Source organism: Lissotriton helveticus, chromosome 4_1 (genome assembly GCF_964261635.1).
Source record: "Lissotriton helveticus chromosome 4_1, aLisHel1.1, whole genome shotgun sequence".
NCBI classification, from domain to species: Eukaryota; Metazoa; Chordata; class Amphibia; order Caudata; family Salamandridae; genus Lissotriton; species Lissotriton helveticus.
This window is the reverse complement of record NC_136063.1, coordinates 575,896,951-575,917,854: the sequence shown is the minus strand read 5'-3', so window position 1 is coordinate 575,917,854 and position 20,904 is coordinate 575,896,951. Positions and strand designations below refer to the sequence as shown.

The following is a 20,904-nucleotide window of genomic DNA, read 5'->3' as shown; positions in this document are numbered from 1 at the left end:
CTACTCTGCACTCACTACTCACTACTCTGCACTCACTACTCACTACTCTGCACTCACTACTCTGCACTCACTACTCACTACTCTGCACTCACTACTCACTACTCTGCACTCACTACTCACTACTCTGCACTCACTACTCACTACTCTGCACTCACTACTCACTACTCTGCACTCACTACTCTGCACTCACTACTCTGCACTCACTACTCTGCACTCACTACTCTGCACTCACTACTCACTACTCTGCACTCCCTACTCACTACTCTGCACTCCCTTCTCTGCACTCACTACTCTGCACTCACTACTCACTACTCTGCACCCACTACTCACTACTCTGCACTCACTACTCCCTACTCTGCACTCACTACTCTGCACTCACTACTCTGCACTCACTACTCTGCACTCACTACTCACTACTCTGCACTCACTACTCTGCACTCACTACTCACTACTCTGCACTCACTATTCTGCACACACTACTCTGCACTCACTACTCACTACTCACTACTCTGCACTTACTACTCACTACTCTGCACTCACTACTCTGCACTCACTACTCACTACTCTGCACTCACTACTCTGCACTCACTACTCACTACTCACTACTCTGCACACTCTCTCTGCACACTCTCTCTGCACACTCTCTCTGCACACTCACTACTCTGCACACTCACTACTCTGCACACTCACTACTCTGCACACTCACTCTGCAAGCTCACTCTGCACTCACACTCTGCACTCACACTCTGCACTCACACTCTGCACTCATGGAATCTTCCACCACACTTTCTAAAACTACTCCCACTACTCACTACTCTGCACTCACTACTCACTACTCTGCACTCACTACTCACTACTCTGCACTCACTACTCTGCACTCACTACTCACTACTCTGCACTCACTACTCACTACTCTGCACTCACTACTCACTACTCTGCACTCACTACTCTGCACTCACTACTCTGCACTCACTACTCTGCACTCACTACTCTGCACTCACTACTCACTACTCTGCACTCCCTACTCACTACTCTGCACTCCCTACTCACTACTCTGCACTCCCTACTCTGCACTCACTACTCTGCACTCACTACTCACTACTCTGCACTCACTACTCACTACTCTGCACTCACTACTCCCTACTCTGCACTCACTACTCTGCACTCACTACTCACTACTCTGCACTCACTACTCTGCACTCACTACTCTGCACTCACTATTCTGCACACACTACTCTGCACTCACTACTCACTACTCACTACTCTGCACTTACTACTCACTACTCTGCACTCACTACTCTGCACTCACTACTCACTACTCACTACTCTGCACTCACTACTCTGCACTCACTACTCACTATTCACTACTCTGCACACTCTCTCTGCACACTCTCTCTGCACACTCTCTCTGCACACTCTCTCTGCACACTCTCTCTGCACACTCACTACTCTGCACACTCACTACTCTGCACACTCACTACTCTGCACACTCACTCTGCACTCTGCAAACTCACTCTGCAAGCTCACTCTGCACTCACACTCTGCACTCACACTCTGCACTCACACTCTGCACTCACACTCTGCACTCATGGAATCTTTCACCACACTTTCTAAAACTCTATAGTCCGAAGCATAATAGGCACAGGACCAAAAGCAGGGTAGACATTTGCTTAAAATAATCTTATTGTATTTATGAGAAGCAAAAGCGAGACTGTGAAATGTGCTGAATATCAGTCTGTTACGAATCAACAGAGTGGAGTTAGAGAACCAAGAAATAGTAATTTAGAATCCGGGTTAGAAGGAGTAGTAATCACAAGCTGAGGATCAACGGGCGCGAAACAGCGTGGTGGGCGCGCACGAGACGCAGCGTGGGCGTGCACATCAGCTGAAGATCGCCGGAGAAGACACCGAGTCTGCCTGCTGCCATGACTGACCCGCTGCGGAGGGAAAGAGCCCGGTGAGTGGGGGTAGAGGGGGGCGGCAGAGAGGGAGTGGGCAGAGAGGGAGGGTGTGTGTGTGTGTGTGTGTGTGTGTGTGTGCGTGCGTGTGCGTGCGTGTGTCTGTCTGTCTATGTGTGTCTTTCCGTGCCTGCCTGCCTGCCTGGGTGTGTGCGCGTCCACAGACCCTGGTCGGCTCGTGCACCGCTCTGTACTCCCTTGCGAGCTTACTCGGTGACAATAGTTCTCGTTGCCGAGACCTAAAAAGAAAACTAAGACTATTTCAGACCCAACCACTAGATGGCGGAATAATGCACAGCATGTGAATACAGAAAATTCTTCAAGCTGCAAAACTACTCCCACTGGTAAGTAACCATTTCGTTTAACTGCCTCTCTTCTCATGGTGATCTGCGGGCTGTGGTCAATCAATTTGCCCCATTTGGGTTGAACTGTACGTGGGATGCTCACGAAGCCAGTCAGGCCTACTGATCAGGAGGTAAAATTGTTTGATTCATCTTACAGAAAGGCATCAGCTAACTTACATAAGCCCTTGAAGGAGACACCAAAGGACAGCGGTAAGGTCCAACTGTGCAGAGTGGAGTACAAGACTGCCCTAAACCAGAGTTGCAAGTAGATCCAAATGGCTTCCTGGGGCAAGCTTGTTCAGGCTTACTGGCAGAAAGACCCCAGGACTTTGTGGAAGGTGGTCAATGACATTAGCTCTCCGGGGATCGGTTATTAATAACAACTCTGTTATCACCTCTATAGTAATAACAACTCTATTATCACCTCTATCAGCCATGGGGCCTGGCTTAACCACTTTAGTGCAATATATAACTCTTGTATTTTCCTGGAGAGTCCTGAGACAGAGGTGGCTTTTCCTTTATCGATGGTATTAACCCTGGAAGAGATTCGGGAGGCCATTTTGAAGTCACCATATAACAAGCCACTGTGTCCGGACGGGGTCCCCATGGATTTGTATAAATACTTACTTGAGTTGTAATTGTTATAACGCCTTTTCCAAAATGGCCCCCCCTGAATCATAGCATACTGCTATTATTGTTGCAATGTTTAAAAAGGGTGAGACACAGTCTCCTTGCTGCTGTCGGCCAATTTACCTGCTGGACATAGCTGTGAAGACTGGTGAGAGAGTTGTGCTGGACCACCTCCTGTTATGGGTTGAGGAGTCGGACATGCTGTCGGAGGTGCAGTATTGTTTCCAGGAGGGGCTGTGCATGGTGGAGCAATGCTTGAATTTGCACCTGCAAAAAAGCCAATATACAATCGCTGAGCAGTGCTCCATCTGCCTGGCCTTCATGGACCTGTCTTTCGCAGTGGTGGATGGCATGGACAGGAGGTAGCGGGGGGTAGGGGGGATGCTGGGGGAAGTGGTTATAAAATTAAAAACTTCCCTTCTTGCCTCTTCCTCATCGCGTCTCTCCTCCGTAGTCCTCCCTCGCTCAGCCTCAACAAGAAGCACACCCAGGATCCCAGTCAGCCAATCCTAACGCTGCCTTAGCAGAGTTGTGATTGGTCTGCGCACCGTGTTTCGGGGCTCAGACGTTGACTGGGAGGCTGGGCTTGTTCTCCATGTAGGCAGTACTGCAGCCTGCATGGAGAACATGTTAAGTGGACAAGACTGTACTGGGAGACCCTGCCCCCGCCCCTCACACAAAGCTCCGGAAGTAGGAGAAAATGAAATGAGAATAACATGAGTTATTATCATTTTATTTTCCCTTTGTTTCACTGCCAAAAAGCAGTGAGGCGATGCTCCTCCGCCTTAGCGAAGGAGCCGCCACTGCTTGTGTAGGGTTGGGAAGGGAGGTGAAGAGCTAGGAAGGGGTCAGGAATGGGATTAGAATGAGAGTAATGTGAATGGATGGGAAGGAAAGCTAAGGAGAAGGATTGGAGGGAAGTGAAGAGAATGAGCAGAAAAGGTGTGGTCTGAAAGTAAGGGGCTAGTGAAGGAGAAAGGAAATGAAAGAAGGGAAAATAATGGCTAGTTTGCACAGGTAAAGAAAAGGTAGGGAAGTGGAGAGGAAAGATATGAAGGGGTGGGAATAAAAAAGCAGGTCAGGAAAAGGGAAGACAAAGCGAGTGATTAGGGAATTTAAGGGAGGGAAACAAAGACGGAAGTGCTTGGGGTGGGGAGGAATGTGTGGGTTGAGATGAGGGAGGGGAGAGAAGAAACTAGGGGAGGCAAGAGGCCAAGGAAGGAAAGTGACGGGAGAGAACAAAAGGCCATAGGAGAAGTATATGCTTGTGAGCAGGGGGTTGTCATGGAGGCTTTGTAGGGGAAAATGAGTGCGGGAGGCCCGTGTGTGAACGGTTCTTGACTGGGCTGTGGATGGGGCAAAGGATTTAACAGTTTTGATACATGTGTATTTTCAAGACAACTTTTCTGTTACGATTTCCATTCAGTTTTCAGTCCAGTTTCATGTGGTTTATTCACTCACCTTTGACCTCGTGCCTTCTCACCTCTTCTTGTGTGTGGACTTTCTTGTGTTCCAGCCCTTATGGCTTCTGGCCTCAGTGTCCTCAGCTCTAGGCACAACCAGCGAACCCCCCCCCCGAGTAGCGTTCTGATGTAAAATGCTGCAGCTCCCTGGATACCAGTCTTTTATACACACCACACGTCACAATAGAGACCAATCCAACACCACTTTACGACACTGTGGGTGATACCATTCGTTTACAGGGTTACGTGGGTGCTGGGGGAGGCATGGGGACGATCCAATTTCTAGACTAAATCCAAATATTGTCACTAAAAAAAGGGTTTCAGCCGTGAACCAGAAAAGAAGTCCCGTGCTCCATGATATTCTGCCTCAACACTGTCTCTCTTTCTCTCTTCTGCAGTGGGGGGGGTCTCCCCCGTTTAGACTGCACTATTTCCATGTACCCTGGGCCTGTGACATCACAGTGCGGGACCTGCTCCTTCCAGGCGTCCGGCTGTGCTTCCACTGTAGTGAAGGGACGAAAGCTTTCAAATGCACGCTACCATTTACATTTTACCAATTATGTTTAAAGTAAATTGTATAGTCAACATAATGCTCATCTGTACGACAGCACGACGCTCCGTCACTCTATAACAAAAAGTGCTCTGACGAGATCAATCCACATTTTAATGTTTGACACTCTGCCCTCTAATCTCCGTCTCTTCCTTGATAAAGTGCTAATACCAACGGTCCCCTGATCTCCGGGGAGATGAGCAGAAATGGCCCCTACTGTGGATATATTTATTTTAAAGGTGGAATGGGTCTTGAGTCTCCCCTCGCGAGCCATGGGGCTGTATCATGATGTAGGTTCTGGAATGCGATCATTTTTGGCATCTTGACCGCAAACATTAACTCTAATCAGTGCATGGTTTACTGACAGCAGAGCTCAGAAATTGTGTGGTGCCGAACTCTGTGGTCAGAAAAATATGCAATAACTCGGAGAAATGTGTATCTAATGTATGCGCTCAAGATGTCAAAACTTGGCGCACAGACCCTTTCTACACCGCCGCGGAGCAGCAAATGGCATCACGATAGGGAGTCTAGATCTAACCCTGCGGCATCCTGGTCACCGCGCCTCTGGTTATTCCTTGTCCTCTGTTTCTGGAGATGGGGTTTCTAGCGCAAGAAGTGTTCCTCCTGGTGACATCCAGCCTCTGGTGACCGCACTAACGCAACAAATTCTTTGTTCCCCATGCCCTTCCAGGGCGCGGTAAGGGCCCTGAATCTCCTCTTTCTCCTTCGATAGCGTGATTAAATCAAAATTGTGGGAGCCCCTAACTAACCTGGGGTGGATGGTGGACTTGTTGATTTTTTGAGGGACTTGTACTTTGATCTATCAGCGTCCTTGAGGTTTGAACCTTTGGGCGAATGCACTGATGGTTTTAAACTGGGCAAAGAGGAAAAATTAATTACCATTTTTTAGGAATTTGTCAGTTTTATGGGGTCATTAGGTCTTGTCAACAATCGTTCTAAAACCTTTACCATGGTCTGCAGCCTGAAGTGTCACAAGATGAGGAGTGTATATCTTCAGGGCCACCTGTGGCTTTTACCCATGATTTTTCATACCTAGGTGTAGTCTTCAATGCCAGGGGGACTTGCGGACTCTGTAAACGGGAAGTTTGTCACAAGTTTTCGAGTGCGACAGGGTTTATCTATAACGTAGCCTCCCACATTGGTAGAAAACCTGTGGCCCCACTGTTGGAGGTTCTTAGGATTAAATGCCTCCTTGTTCTTCCTTATGAGGTTGAAATATGGGGCTAATCGAATGCTGAATAGAGTGTTGAGGTGTCTCTTATGTGTCCCCTGACATGCTCTACCTTTATTGTACATAAAGAGCTTTGGATTGAGTATGTGGAGAATAGCATTAAAGTGGCCTTTACTTGCCTTGTGGTGTGCAGTATGGGGGAACGCTCATGCCGGTTTTTAACAAGGAGGTCATTCTAGCTTGCCTCTCGTGATAGAGGACTGAAAATACCCTGGCTTCACTACATTAAGACAGAATTGACCAATGGGGAGGCTGTCTCTAGTCCCTCATCCAGCCCTTGTTTAGGTCAAAAAGCCTTTTAAAGCCCTTAAAAACCAGCATAGAGAGGAAACCGAATTCTTAAAGTCGTCTGTCAGGGATTATGTGAAGCTCTGTAGTCATATTTAGTTTGGGTTTACACCGGTTTACACCACTTGACACCGTTTGCTTTAAACTAGATTTAGACTTGGATTTGTGAGGTGGTCAATTTGATCTATACAAAGTGTTAATTTGCCCATGTGGTGAGTCCTCCCCCCAGAGTCTGCTCCACTTTCTTTTTTTTCTGTAAATTTAAATTGTCTACACTTAGAGGTTTTTAACTCCCATAATTAGAAAGAGTGGAATTAGAAGATGCGGCGATGCCCTTGCCTATCTGTATCAGATAAACTCACCTACCCTGTGTCAGTATCTATTCTTTTTAAAAAAGTGTTATAGCTATAAGAAAGTCGATGTTATTTTAATCATTAGCACTTGGGATATTCGGTTTGATGTCCCTCTGGAGTCAGCTTGTCATTTGGAAATGTCAAACTTTTAGAAGTTTCAGAATTCTATTTATCTAGGATGCCAACCGTGCCCATATTGTAACTTTTAATTTCTTATTACTTGATAAATTTCGATGTTTTTATGTTTAGGATGTTTTTTATTAATTTTTATTAGGATATTTTGAGAAAATGTGTATGATCACGACAAACGCTGTGTTAAATTTATGTTGTGCTTTCATGGTCGCTTCTGTAGCCAAAATAAAGTTCTTGATAGAATACGATTCTGTGTACCGTTCCGTGTTATGGTCCAGAATCCAGAATCAGTAAATTATCCTCTGAGCATTGCTAGTGCATGTGGCACAAATCCAGGTTCACAAATTTAACAATAAATGTCTGCGTCAACCAACTGTCTCATGAGGGAAAGCTAAAAGGTCATCTTAAGCACAAGGTATACATCAAAATTAAGGATGTACAGGTATCCCAATAATTCGGGTTTATGTGAAAATTTGCTCAATTATAAAACAATACAAATCACACACAAGCCTAGTCATACTTCCAAAAATCTGTTGGTTTGTTTTGACAAATCTATCAATAGATAGTCGGTTAAACAAATGTTCAATGTCATCACACTGAAAATATAGCATTCAGTGTTCTACAGAATATGGGAACGTTGTTACTAAGCAAGTGCCTTTTGTTTTTAAACAAAACGTAGGCTTGTCAAAATGATGGCTAATTCCTTTCTGGTTGTGTAAACATATTTGACATGGGCACCGACAGGAAGACTCACCAACTCTATTGCTATCACATGTGCTTATTTAAAGAGCATTGTGAGTACCCAAGGGGTTTAGGGAAGCATTGGCTCTATTTGGCAGTGGTTAATTGCAACACATGCTTGCTTGCATCACAGTTATAAATATGTTGCCTAGGCTCATGGGTGGAGCACATATTCTTAATTCGAGTATGACTTATCCTTGTATCACAAACACATTTTTCTGGTTCTGTTTTTTTTGTTTTCCTCGTTGTAGTAGTAAAACGTCTTTTGAGTTCATGTTCTTTCTTATCTGTCAGAGCCGGATTTGTTTTCAATGCATTTATCTTGATTAAACCCATCATTAAGGAATCGGTGCACAATTGTTTGCTAACACCCTATGGTACAATTTCCGATGTTGTCAATGTTTACGGAAGATTTTACCAGGCGTTATAGCAACTCACAATCTCAATAATTGGAAATAACAGCTGCAGAATTAATTTTGTTCCTGAAAATTTAACTTTATGTTTTTGTTGTGCAAAAACCGTGCACGCACAATTTTGCGTTCAAATCACAATAGTTGTTAATGTCCCAATTATACATTCTGAGGCCCTAAATGCTTTTATTAAAAGCTAGTTTAACAAATAGCCTCATAAGCCTGATATGGTATGGGTTCTTGGCAATATCTCTATGATGGGACACTGATGCACAATAGTTGTGTGTTAGCGAGACTTCACGCCTGCGATGCACTTTGACTAGCATGAGGCTGACAGAGGCCTCATTTAGGAATATATGAACTACGTTTGTCACATGGCAGTCATGTCTGCCAAAAGAATATTTGAAACAAAAGGTATGTTTTTCAATTAGTGCCTAATGTACCACACCTACAACCTGAAAGTGAAGAGAATCTTATACCAGGCTCTGAATGTAATGAAGGATCTAACACATATTTGCCACCCAGGTAGCCACAATTTGGATGAGTATACTATACCTCCCAATGTAGATTATATTTACTTCTGGTTCTGCTCACTTAGGTTCTAGGGGAGATTCTCTGTGCACACCAGTTTATGCACTGGTTCAAAGAGGTTTGACACAGAACTATCGTATTCATATTAACATGATTTCTGTCTCTAGGGTAGCAACGAGATAGCCACCGTCTTTGTTATTTGTTTATTTATTTAATTTTATTTATTTATGTAATGAGTTTTATATAGCGCTTGCTAGACCAGTAGGTATCAGAGCGCTTTACATTCGGTTAAACAATATTACAGACAATGATCAAAATGACAAATTACGTTAAAATAAGCAACACAATGAAAGAGGAAGGAAAGGTGAGAGAAGTAGGAAGGAGGGGGGAAAGGGGAGTGTGACAGGGGGACGGAGGGAAAAGACAGCGGGAGAGACAAAGGGAAGTCTGCCCAAAGGCCGACTGGGTAGGTGGCGTCTGAGGAGGGAGTCCCCCGTCTGTTACCTCTATAGCTGAACAAGGTAGCTCCATCGGTCATCAGTCAAATAGCTAGGTCTCAAGTGACGAGGGAAAGTTTACATAAGGAAGTCCAGTGGATAAACATGGTGGTAACTATGAGCAAGGACGGGCGAGGGCAGGGCTCAAAAGCTGTAAAGAAGAGAAGAGTAGAGCGTTAGGGGATAGGGTGAAGGCGGAGGAGGGAGATAAGGTCAAGGAGAGACGCAAGTGAGTTTGCCCAAGGACTGGCTGGGTAGGTAATGGCCAAGGAGGGAATCCATAGCCCATCTCCTCTTTAGCTCGCGAGGTAGCTCCATCCGGCGTTAGACAAAATGCCTGGGTCTCAGCTGCCGATGGAGGGTTCACAGAGTCAATGACTGAGGTGACCATCTTGAGGACAGGCGGGGAGGTGCGGGGTGAGTCCTTGATGTATGAATTCATAGGATCCCCATCATTTTTTATAATCCAGATGAAAGGGGGTGCAATCTAAGCAGAGGATCAGCATGATGAAGATGTTATGTTATGCTACGTTATGTTGTGCTGTGTTGAGTTGTCTTTGCTGTGTTGTGTTTATGTTACGTTATGCTGTGTTAGATTTGAATGACCTTACTGCAGTTCGGGTACCATTATACCCAGATCTCAAGGATTCGTTCACATACCGAGTCTGTTGTTAATGTAAGTAGCGTCATTAGTAGTGTAGCTGCAGGTATTATTAGAGTATATGTTCGGAGCAGTGAGGTGCGGTGGATGATGTCTCAGGTCTTTACCTATAACCATTAGAATACTCAATTCTGATAACAGTTTCTCATTCCTTCATACACTGTCACTCTCTTTTGACATGGTGAATTATTGGGCTTTCTTGCTATGCATATAGGATTTAGTAGCCATGCTGGTAGTGGTTTATTTCTCTTCCGATTAGATAGACTCAATTTACCACAATGAAATATCAATATTAAACACCTACCTATAGTCTCAGGAAGTAACCTTGCTACACAAAGTATACCTGAAGCATCTGAAAGCACAGGTGAAAAGTATGGCTGGTTATATTCACTAGCATGCTGATGATGCATGCTTGATCTTAAAGTCTCAAGCCTGGATTGTATAATTAAGCAATGAATGGTACCTTAGTTTCTTAAGTCGATTGTCAGTGTTACTAAGCAACATATGTGGTGGGTAAGGGTGGTGATCATTGGTGGCCCAGAGTAGCCAACCAATACTATTGCATTCCAATAGCTAAGCTTGGGCACTTTGCACTCTAAGAGTAGGAAGGCCAAACAGTCAAGGCTTATTGTAAGGAGTGGTAGGTGTTAGAAATTCAGCTGATGTATCACGCTCAATAAACTAATGTCCAGTCAGTGCTATATAGTTAAACAAGAACACACCCTTATTTACATGTAAGTTAAATGAAAGATTAAGTCTGGAGCACACACAGAAACCCAGAATGTGGTAGCGCTATCTGGTTATGAGGTACATCCCACATATATGTGAACTTTTCTGCTCTTGGGTTTTGAATAACTTTGAGCACTATGGACAATGTTGCCTAAGAGGCAATGTTTGTGAATTCTCTGCCATCTCTGAGACTCACTTTAGTGTTAATATTCAAAGTTTCAAAGGGACAGAAAAGGCAAGTAAAGAAATGCTATGTAACAGGAATGCTCTGATATTTTGGACCTCTTTTTCAATGGCCTTTCACACTGGGTGCAAATTGGACAAATCAGTGGTTGATGCACCATCTGCTGAATTTCCAATAAAATAGACCAATAATGCCTTAAGGGGACATTTGGCAAGGTATGTGTTTTTCTAATAGGTTCCCCAGACCAGTATTGGCCATACTATTGTGATAGAAACAATGCTGCACAAGGCTGCCTCTTGTCTTGGTTTGACTCTCTGCTCGACCTAAGGCCTTTAACATGTTGTACCATTGATATATATTGAAACTGAATTCCACACTTTTGTAATATTTTTTTTTACTATTTTCATTCAGATGTTCTAGAGGGGTCTATGACTTGCATGCTAGTTTATATACACCCCAGTGAGTTGTGTATCCACACATTTCTTCTTTTGGCTGACTTTTATTTGTATTCCTATACCCCTGCCCCTGTCTGTCCAAGAGTTGGCGAGTTGAGAATGATATACCCTAATATTGTGGGTGAGCCTTTCTTGTTATAATATAACAGATGGGGGGGGGGGGGGTTTCAATCTCACAGACTTGAGATTTATGGTGGCACTCAAATGCTATTGATATATGACACCATATTTACCTATATCTTGTTACGTTACCAAAACACTGCCTGTTTCTCTGGTTTTATTTAACTGTTCTCCAGATGTTGTTTTATTTCCATGTTTAGCTTTTCTTGCAGAGTGATAAGACTCTTAGTAGGGTCGGTAGGAATGGCAAAAAAATGTTGACCCCTTATCACTATTAAGGTGAAGTTGTATCACCAATAAAGCTACAACTTTGTCCACCAAGAGGCATTTTTAAATAACCTTTCTTATTATTCACTATTACACTCTGCTCACCTTCACCCTCACCAACACAGTTCATGTAGGAGTATCGTCATAGGTATTTTCCAAGAACTCTCCTCCAGTTTTGTGAGGGCTGTAGCCGTCACCACTAACCTAGTTGTTAGTGGTGTGAGGAGGAACCAAATAATGAAGCATGTCACCACATGGTGGGTGAGGGTTTTCTGTCCTTAAAACAGAGATGTTTGTAGGTTCTGTCCGTTTCTTTACTCCGAGTATTACAGAGGATGTCTATGCCCCTTGAAGTTGCTTGATTTGAGTAGACCCCTTGCATCTTCTGTGTGTCTGGATTATATTTGAGAGCAATGCAGGCTGGGTCTTTCAATGCTTCTCTTTAGTTCTTGTTGTCTTGACGACCAATAAAGGATTTACCCGAAAATACTCCAATAACAATTTTCTCCCGGAATAAACAAAATGGTGTTTTTTAAGAGTGCCAGGAACCTTGATGCTCAGTTCCATGTGCCTACTCTATAGCCAGTTGTCCAGTCAGGGCACAGTTCATGTGTTACCAGCCAAGGGCACAACTGGTCTCCTAGATCTGGCAATGGGTGGCAGATATTGCAGAGGGTCAGCACTTTCCTCAAAATCTTCCTGGGTTACAATAATGGGAGGGCACATCCAATGAGAGGACTGGCTGCAATTTGGATTCCACTGATAAGGGTGCAATCAAGGACCTGAGTCCAAAGCCCTCACCAGTCCCTAATGTGAACTGGACTTTAGGCTTAGAGTCGACCTAGGGATTTGAATGGGATAACTCTGAAACTGTAACGACCACTAACATGATTCAGATTGTTCTAGATCACTATCAATGACTAAGCTGACAAGCTCTATGTCCGTTTGAGGTGAGGAAAAGGGGAAACATCCTTTACAACGCAACTTTTACAACGCACTACCATTACGACGCAACTATTACAACGCAAGTCATTACAACGACTTGCTCTGGAGGGCGCTCTAGGATAGGGAATAGTTTAATTACTATCCAACACCTTCCCTACTATCCAAGGTGACTGGAATTGGAATAGTAAATTAAACTATTCACTATCCAGCGCCCCCCAACACAAGTCGTTGTAACGACTTGCGTTGTAAAAGTTGCGTCGTAATGGCATGCGTTGTAAAAGCATGCGTTGTAATGTCATACATCCGAGGAAAAGCTAGTATTAGCACTCTGTTTACAAGTGGTGTCTCGAGTATGGTGCAGGAGTCACTGTAGATGAAGCAGGAGGACATCTCCATTGATAGATGGCCCAAGCAATTTGTTGTCTGTCTAACTCCTGGCTCATACACTGCTTTGTCCTCAGAGGCATCTGCCATGCAGATCCATCAGTCAGCTGGAATTTGTGTAGGTTTTCCTGGCAAGGTGTTCCTTGAACCAAGGATTGGCCCAGACTAAGGTAGGACAACCACTAGTAAAGATCTGTCTCTGGCAGGCATTTGTTCAGCACTGACATAAAGGTCTGCAGAGAGCAGAAACAACCCTACATCCCACACTGTTCCGAGGTTTAAGCATGACAATTGTTAACCCTTTATCTTCTGACTGGGCTGCAGACATTAGTTGTAGCACAATTGTTAGTGTCAGAGACTTTCTCAGTGCACTGAAAACTTTTTACACTGGGTGGCACAAAAAGGACTTCTGCTGAGGAGCTCAGAGGAGCTCTTTATAGTGTGTCAGTTTGGGAATGGTTACCATTTGTATTAGTTTAAGCCTTGATAGATGGCATTTGGCAGGGCTGCCTTAGTGATGACCTTCTTTACCTGGTTATCCTCAGGGGTAAGGAGATGAGAAGGATTAAGAAGGCGGCAGCATCAAAACAGGCCTCCTCAGGCAGCGATCACTGAACTTGGAATTTTGTCTTACCTATAAAATCATGAAATGAAAAAAAAACACGAAACACCTACAAGACAACTTAGTGCTTCACCCAGCAGTGTGCATGCTATGATAGATCCCCAAGTGATATTCCTTTTTTCGGCAACTACAATAATAAAAGCTATTTTTTTTCTAATGAGTTAAGGCACATTACAAAACGCACATTTGGCCTATTACACTTTCAGTTCTATGCAGCCTACCATAGGGTATTGTCTTCTATTTATTTTGGTGTCATTTTGATCAACCTGAAATGGTGTAAAAATTGCTGCACACAGAGGTGGGATTTGTTCTAACAAAGAAGCGGGTATGCAGACCAATTAATTATTAGCAGTTTTCAAAAAGAAGAAAGTAATGAGTTTTCCTAGTAGGTCAAGGAAAGTAGACAAGTGTAGCATTGGGAACGGTTACATTCCATTCTTTCATGGAATTTTGATAGAGTGGTGTCCAGTCATGATTGAAAGTAGGGCCTCTGAAACAAGCCAGACATATGACTGTAACCTGAAAGTAAGAGCAATGACATACAAACAGCTGGGCCTTACACATTGTGAGTTTAAAAGAGTGGAGATCACTTGTCAATTTGGTGCATATAAAGTGCATGCTGTGTTTAGGAAGCTTCAAATGGGTCTATATTTAGAGGAAAAATATGAGCCTCATGAAAATGTCAGAAAGTAGACAAGAGGCTCAGACAGACATTCTACCATCTGAAAATGTCTTCGCAAGTAGAATGTGGTTGGTAGGGTGATGATGAGTGGTCCAAGCACTGGTTGGATGGTGGGACCTAGGCCAGGTTCTAAAATACATCTCAAAATTCCAAATTGATTCTTCAACTGGCTCTTTGCAGTATCAATTTGGAACTTAAGGAATTAGACTTTGACATGTCCAATGGTATTTAGCAATTTTGTCTCACATATTATGCATACTTATATCTTGCAAGAGTGGACAGGAGTCTGAGTGGTTATCCTTAATGGGATCCTGTCAGTTCTGAGTAGTCTGAGTTGGTATTCCCAGTTCATTCAACAAAAATATATTACTCCAAGTCATCCCAGGGATATTGCCTATCATCCTTATTTTTCATATATTTATTCACTCCTTGGCACAGAAGGCCGCACAGTGCAAGCTGAGATTGCAAGTGCCTGTGGATGAATCTCATTTGGAATAATGTACATGCAGGGACTGCTTTACTACAGACACATTCAAATGGGGGTGTAACTGACTTGTATGACACACAAATATGAGGGAATGCCGGTTTGTTCTGTGCATCTTTTCATTTAGCAACATACGCCCATCTTACCTGTGGCCATAGGAAAGAACAACAAATAAAGGAGGTCGTCTATATTTTTCTCCTATCCTGGAGGGACGTTGTGTGGGAGTTGCATGCTGCTTTCTTTTCCCACAACATACTCTTCACCAGTCTAAGCCAAAGCATCTTCTCGGAGTTCAGATGTGTTGGTCCACAAGGATGCTTATGCCAGACAATTTATTGTGCTTGTTTAGATGCAGGCGTTTTCTGGAGACTGCTTTTTAGCACATGAATATCTATAATTACACAATGTACATTCCAGGCTCCACACAATCATGTAATTGAATATCATTTACTATTTATAGAACAAGCTGATTGGAGTATCCACCATGTAAACAGAAATGTTGCTGTTAATGGTAGTCATAGACATACATAGGATGGCTGGTTCTGCCATTTCTTACATAAACCTGTGTTATCGTAAAATGTTATGTTTCCACAAAGCTGCATTAAACTGATTTAATGTGTCACTTTTTCTGCTTCACCCACTCAGTGAGTTTGTCGAATGGTTAATGGAAATTGAAGAGATATCAAAGCCAGAAGAGGGAGTTCATCTTGGACAAGCATTGTTGGAGAATGGCATCATACATCATGGTAATTATCTTACATTCCAAGTGTTTATTGTGCCTAATATGTAAACAAAAAATATGCGCATGTGCTAAACCTAATAACCCTTGGAACCTGGGTGTGAATACAGTCACTAAGACAGTGGCTCCATTGGGAGAAGCGTTTCTCAGCCTAAACTTTTATGGCAAAACAACCACTGTTAATTTCTACTGAAATCACAAGTATATTAATTGTTCATGTATAGGAATATTAGACAGATGTATTCATTACTATACAAATGTAACAGATCAATTCAGAAAATCTACAAAGTAATAGTTACTCATCACTTTCACTCCACCAAAAATGGAGCTGTGAAAGTGATGAGTAACAAAAAGTGCAAATGTGCGCTAGTGTTACATTAATACATATAACAATCCTATGACGTTGTTGACGAAGCACTGTAATCATTCATTACAACTCACTAAACTTTTATGTTCATCGTATGACACTGCAAATAATTTCTGGTCAACAACAACAATCGTCGACTTTTTGACCCTTCCAATGACTCAAAAAGGGACTTCTTCAGGACAAAAGAGGAACCACCTATTGAAGAATGTATCAAGAAAACCCTTTTTTAACGTCAGCTTTTAGCAAAATGATTTTGTGTAGCAGTTTACATAGATTTTACCTCCCTACAAGAAAGGACCTCTTTAGTGTACAACTAATAAGTGAGTCTGTGTACAAAAAAATTGGGATACCTACGTAAGACAATCCCACAGTTTTTAACCAGTTTATACATCTGGGGCCCGATGTAGGTCGGTCGGTAACGGCCGAAAATCGGTATTTTCGGCCGTTACCGACCGGTATTTGAGCTTTGATATGTAGGGCCACTTATTTTACAGATTTGGTAAATTTACCGATCGGTAAATTTACCGAATCTGTAAAATACCGAATCGGTATTATTACCTATTCGTTAAATTTGATATGTAGGTGGGACTCTTCTGAGTCCCACAACCCTTACCGAATCTGTATTTTACCATCAAATATATTTGATGGTAAAATACCGATTCCGGTGTGCATGCACATGTGTGCATGCACACCTGTGCCATATGACAGGCAGACCTGCCCTTAGGGCAGGTATGCCTGCCACATGGCCCCCGAACCTTTTTTGGGGGTGCTAGAGGGTGTCAAAGTGACACCCCCTGCACCCTTGTCAAAATCGGTATTTACCGATTCGGTAAATACCGACCGGTAATGCCCCATTCATTCCTATGGGCTTCAAAGCCCATAGGAATGAATGGAGCATTACCGGTCGGTATTTACCTAATCGGTAAATACAGATATTTACCGAATCGGTAAATGGAACATCTGTATGTTCCTACATACCCCCCCTTCTTATTTACCGATTCTTAATTACCGAATCGGTAAAATTAGGTATTTAAGAGTCGGTAAATATGAATTACCTACATCTGGCCCCTAGATTCCTATATAATCATAGTGGGTTTTGGTGTCAATTCAACCAAAACAACCCTATAGGAACGTACACGATTGGGCCTAAAAACCAGACATGACAGTTTTAGAAAAAGGTCAATGCCTTTCTGTTGGACATGTTAAACAGTACCTGGCACTTATACAGTTTAATTACAACACATGATCATAACGAAGTATCAGTTGAAATTCAGAGAAAACTTACATCTATATGCCTCACTGAAACTGAAAAACAGGCATCAATACCCATATCTGCTGAGTTGTTGTGTATAAAACTGTTTGGTTCCATCTAGTGAGACTTATTATACATGCTAACAAATAGCTCACACTCCTCAGTTTGAAATGAATACATTGTAAGGCCAAAGCATAATGTCATCATAGGATCAATGCTCTGAAATGGCCAAGCAATATCAATAAATGACGCCAGTAACACAACATGAAAGAGCAGGCACTTTCCGCTTCAGGAAGTAACCAATGAGCATAATGGCTCTCCCACTATCTTGCAACAATAAATGTTTCTAAAGCACTTAAGGTATTTTTGCCTGAAAGGACAAGAGAAAACTCATCAGTCCTTAAGTAGTTATTTCATATGAAAAATAACCAGTTCATGAGAAAACAACATAAAAAAACAACCACTGTCTGCATCAAAAGTAACCAAAGGGCATAGTTACTCACCTGTTGCCTTGCAACACTAAGGGGTATATTCACAAGAACGTGTAATAACTACAGCAAGAGTAGCGTAACGCAACTTTCAACATCGCAGCCTATCGCAGGAAAATAACCAGTGGCAATGTGGAATTCACATGGCGGTAGCGATTGCATACGATAGTCTGCCGAAACCGCGGACAATGTCTGCGATAAAACCACCTCAATGGAGACAAAAACACAAACCACAACACCAAAAAACCTTCGATGGGCCAAAGCACGATGAGAAAATCAGGGATAAGCAGCGCCAGGCCTGCAACACACACCTGGCAGGCGGGAAAAATCACCATAAAAGTAGAAAAAACACACAAACACAAACTGACCACCACCCAAGCACCATGGAGGCAGCCAGAGCAGGTGCAGAGGACGAGCGCAACCCTACAAGTCCCCTGGACGCCCACCCTGGGACCTCTGGGACAGGGAAGGGCAAGGAGAAGAGGAAGACGAAGTTCAGTCCGCAGGCGAACAGGAACACCATCAACAACTGTTCATCACCTCCAACGTGTCATGGCGCACCAAAAATGGAATCTGGCGGGGCATCGTGGACAAGATGAATGCCGTCGGTGAGCACAAGAGGACAATGGACGAGGTCAAGAGGCGATGGAATGACATCAAGCGAAGGACCAAGGAGAAACTCTCCGCCAATCAGAAGGCAGCAATGCAGACTGAAGGTGGGGGCCCAGCGCCACAGTTCGAGCTGGATGACATGGAGGAGCTTGTGTAGACAGTCATCAGTGTGGAAACTGTGGCCGGAGTCGGTGGATCGGACACTACTCGACAGGACACCACACAACCCCAACAGGGTGAGTGACCACCAGGTACTGGGGGGACGGGTGGAGATGTGCCCAATGACACACATGCACAATCAAGCAGAGCACAGTGCACACCCACAGTGACTCTGGGTCCTCGCCCAGATCTACAGACTTTCACAATGTAAAATGCCTTTCTGTCTGATCGTCAACATGTAACATGCGACTACATGCATGTGGACACATTGTAATACACCATCTCCCCTTCACATCGCAGGGGCACCGTCAACACCTCCTGCAGAGCAGGACTGATGACGAGGAGGACAACACCAGCATCGACACACAAACCATCCAAGACATCATTGTCCTCATCCGCAACTCACTTCCAGGATCAGGGCAGCCCAGCTGCATCAAGGAGACACCACCCACTACCCAAAGCACCCAGCAAGAGGCACCCACAGCCCCGGCACTCCCCCAAGACCCCCAGGAACAAGACATGGCCTTCCAACGCCGTGTGCTGGAGTGTCAGAGGGAGACCGCAGAGCAGGTGCGGTTGGGCTTCGGCATCATGGCAACCAAACTTGACGCCATCCTTGAGTGTGTATGCCAGCTCCATGGTCTCCAACAAGCCCTGACTGACATTGCTGAAGTCATGACGCAGAGAGAAAACACCTGTGTACTCAGAGTGGCTCCAGATATACCAGCCTCTGAGCTGGCACACATGCAGAGGTTCATGAAGGACATGGTGCAGATGGAGGCACAAAGGATGGCAGCTACCGCTGCACATCAGCGGAATGTAGCTTGGATCTACCATGCCCTGCAGATCCTCATCATGGCATTGCTGCCTCAAGGCGTGGTGATGATGAATGCTGCTGCCCCACTCCATCCACATCTCTGCCAACTGGTGTGTCTCTGCCTCCCTGTGCAGCAGGCCTATTCAATCTGGCACCTTATTTGCCAATGGCACACAGTGCGGCCGACAATTCACCTCCGGTCCCTGATGTGTCAGTGGCACACAGTGCCGCAGGCGGTACTGCAACACCCCCAGGTGGGGCAGAGCACACATCCGGGGACATGGATGTGCCTATGATCAGAAGGACTCAGTAGAATTTATTTCCGCCACCTGGCCTGTTACTGCTTGGTCCCGCACATGGCCTCATGACCTTCCACTGACACCCGATTCACTCAGATGCACTCACCTTGGATAACGACATGGACTGCCACATCCTGTTTGATGACCAATTTCACTGTGACTAGACTGCGGACTGTACCCTTCCTCTTCTGCAGTACTTGTCCACCCCGGATGCACTCTGGCTGGCCCTCCAAGGGCCCATATTGTGTAGTGTGCTCAGCATTGCCCTGTACCGCTTCAGCTGCAGAACTGCACTGGATGTCCTACAAACATCCAGTGACGCACTGCTGTGTCATGTCTTTCATCATTCATATATGTATGTGTGGATGAATGTAGGGTCAGTGATTTCCTTGCGTCAATGATGATCATCCTGTGGGATGCCAGTCAGAGGGTGCAATTTGTGTGACGGGTCCTGTGGACACCACAACAGGGACACACGCATCAGCCACTTCCTTGTCCGGACATGGACTGAACGATGCCCAGTGCCCACGAGTCATTTTCGCAAGCCCTGCACGATTCCGGCATACAGCAGGCCAGACCACTTTGCTAATGCTCCGAGAGGGGGCCTCATTGCTACCCGTCGCAGGCATACTCACTGGTGGTGTGCAGGTCACTGGTCTAGTTGCCAGCATGTCACAGCCACTCCCTGAGGGCAGGTTTGCAAGCACACCACACCCATCCGGCACAGGCGTCACAGGCCATGTGACCCCACAAATATAATGGGCCGACAACGTCACATATCCCTCTGCCGGTGGTGACTGTATGACGGACCCGAGGCCTTGATGCCGGGACGGGCCTACCACCAAGTGGCGCTGACTTGAGTTGAATAGGGTTTGTGGCACACACTGCATTGCGGACGGCACAGGCACCCCGCTACGGGACGGTGACTGGTGGTGAACAGGGTATGTGGCACATGCTGCATTGTGGTCGGCACAGGCACCCCGCCACGGGACAGTGACCGGGGTTGAACAAGGTTTGTGGCATAGGCTGCATTGCGGGTGGCACAGGCACCCCGCCACCGGACGGTGACTTTGGGTGCACTGAGACATTGGCACCTTAAGCTGCTGAGCGGGTGTGCAGCCTGCAATGATGCCCCGTCCCGGCGGTCTGGACTACTCAGGATTTGTGTGCCTTGCTTGACCACAGTGTAGGCTGAGCCAACGGGCTGTGCGGGCCTATCGCCACGTGGCCTCGCTTCCGAGATCACAGAGTTAGTGGCACCCATTAGGCTGAGCGACTGTGCAGGCTGCGATGTTGCCAGGTGCCCTGGTATGTCCTATGCCATAGTGTAATCAAGACCCAGCACCAGACTTGAGACCTGGTGGCCTGTGCAGCGTGGCTGCATGGTATGGAGGGTGCCATGTCCGCGGGCCCTGGGCTTGTGGCTTGCAGCGGCACGTGGTGGACCTGCTGTCTACACGCCAGTGGCTGAAGGTGAGCAGTGAGACCC

General features: G+C 45.0%; 1 protein-coding gene across 1 annotated transcript in view; it reads left to right on the top strand.

Moving 5' to 3' along the window:
• The window catches only part of PREX2 (phosphatidylinositol-3,4,5-trisphosphate dependent Rac exchange factor 2), a 1,276,790-nt gene that overhangs the window by 477,815 nt on the left and 778,071 nt on the right, over nt 1-20,904 (top strand). Inside the window, exon 12 of the mRNA XM_078687188.1 lies at nt 15,328-15,428. Coding sequence (XP_078543314.1) covers nt 15,328-15,428 — 101 coding nt within the window. The remainder of the gene's footprint in view (nt 1-15,327; nt 15,429-20,904) is intronic.